General features: G+C 37.0%; 1 protein-coding gene across 1 annotated transcript in view; it reads left to right on the forward strand.

Moving 5' to 3' along the window:
• LOC119574360 (serine-rich adhesin for platelets-like) overlaps positions 1–2500 on the forward strand; it is a gene marked incomplete in the record, with an annotated part of 179217 nt that overhangs the window by 108532 nt on the left and 68185 nt on the right. Inside the window, 1 exon segment of the mRNA XM_037921566.1 lies at positions 1680–1802. Coding sequence (XP_037777494.1) covers positions 1680–1802 — 123 coding nt within the window.

Raw genomic sequence — 2500 nt, forward strand, 5'->3', positions numbered from 1 at the left:
TATATATATTATATATATAATAAAAATTTTTTTTTTTTTTTTTTTTTTTTTTTTTTTTTTTTTTTTTTTTTTTTTTCTTTTCTTCTTCAACAGCCGTTCATTCCACTGCAGGACATAGGCCTGTCTCAATTCACTACTGAGAGGTTATATATGGCAGTGCCACCCTTGCCTGATTGAATGCCCTTCCTAATCAACCGCGGTTTGTGCCACGGCGGTGACTTCCCCTACGACACATGCGCTCGACTTCTCAAGGCGATATGTCGTTTTCTAGAGGGCAATCGAGGTGAAGTTCCTTGCCCAGGGAACAACGCGCCGGCGGTGACTCGAACCCTCGAACTCAGATTGCCGCCGTGACAGTCTTGAGTCCAATGCTCTAACCGCTCGGCCACCACGGCCTCTATATAATATATATATATATATATATATATTATATATATATATATATATATATATATATATATATACACACACAATATTATTATTATTAATTATATATATATATAATATATATATATATATATATATATATATATATGTATATATATAGTATATATATATATATTATTATATAAACATATATGTACTAATACAGATATATCTATGATAGATATAGTATATAGTATATATCCATATAGATATTGATGTGATATTATGTGTATATATGTGTATATATATATATTTATATTATATATATGTATATATATATATATCTATATTATATATCTATTATGTAATTGTATATAATACTATATATTATATATATTATAATTACTATAGTATACAATATAATTATATACTCTTTATTGTATATACTAAATCATCTATAAAATATAAATATAAGTATATACTAATACTATTCTTATTATTATATATATAACTATCTTATATAATCTATATTTACTTAATATATATATATATGATTCTCTATATCATATATTTCTATATTATCTATATCATCATATATCTCAATACTCTATCTATATCTATATACTATATCTACATTACATCTACATATTCACATATCCATACTATACAATCATCTATTAATATTAATATCTATATATATATATTACTATATATATATATGTATATATCATAGTATATATATACTCATATTCATTACTATCATATATACTATTATAATATATAGTATATATATATATTTATCATCTATATATATTACTATATATATATCTAATATGTATATATATACACGTTTATATATACATATATACATAAACACACACACACACACACACGCACGCACGCACGCACGCACGCACGCACGCACGCACGCACCCACACACACACACCCACACCCACACACACACACACACACACACCACACACACACCACACACACACACACACACACCACACCACACACACACCACACACGCGCACACACTCCACACACGCACACACACACACACACACACACACGCACACACGCACACACATGGGAGTGCGGGGCCGTAAATGCATAGAGAGGGCAGGAGGAAAGCTGATTACAGTCTGCCATTTGTCGTTCTCTGTGAAGCGACTGCACGTAGAACTGGTTCGACTCCATATTAGGCGGATCGGCCTCTCTTCACTTACTCGGCCACCTTTCTCCGCTAAAGCAATTGATCCGGCGTGTAGTTTTCGCTTTTATTGATTGATATTTCTCTCTTTCGCAGGAGCTGGGTTCTGTGTCGTCACGTATAGAGGGCAGCACCAGCACAATCAACCATGGCCCCAGAGAGGAGTTTACTCTGTTCCCTCCCGCTGGGATTTCTCAACTATCCGTCTCCACCACGCAGGTTTGTTCTGTTCGCAAGCGTCCCTTAGGTGCAGTCTTCTCTCACACACGTGGCGTAAAAGATCTTTTAAAGTTCATTGTCCATAAGTGATTCTCAAGGTTTCTCTATCCTTAATAAAATTCAGTCAAATCATGAATTCACTTGCCATTATTTCATAACATCACTTCCTAACCCTTCCTCTTCCAATCACATCCGCACACACGAAGCGAAACCTGAGAGTAGAAGTGACGTCACAATCTCATCTCGTTAATATACATCATCCTTTCCTGGTATTGGGCGTGACCCTCTGTAGGCGGGGCTCTTTCGTGACCGCGAGAGCCAGCCTGTGCTCCGACGTCATTAACGGACGCGTCCTTTGCGCGGTCTTGTTCCCCTGGCAGGCCGACCGGTCAGTTCCGGGCCCTGCAGAAGGCGCTGATGAGTTGTGAGTAGCCTTCTCCCTGAGATTTCGGGCGTTATTGGGACATCGGTGAACCATAAGAGAACAAACAACTACATACCTTTTTTTGAATGGAGACCAAGGTCTCGAAGAGGGCTACGTGTGCCGCCATGGCCCAGGGATCGGACTTGGAGGACCTCAAGGGAGAACTTGATGACGTGTAGATAGGGATGCATGTCAGGGTTCGTTCGCGAAACTGTAGTCTCGCACTGAAAATACGCCATGGAAGAAAGGCAATAATAAAAGGGTAGGCAGAGCG

Source organism: Penaeus monodon, chromosome 6 (assembly GCF_015228065.2).
Source record: "Penaeus monodon isolate SGIC_2016 chromosome 6, NSTDA_Pmon_1, whole genome shotgun sequence".
Lineage (NCBI taxonomy): Eukaryota > Metazoa > Arthropoda > Malacostraca > Decapoda > Penaeidae > Penaeus > Penaeus monodon.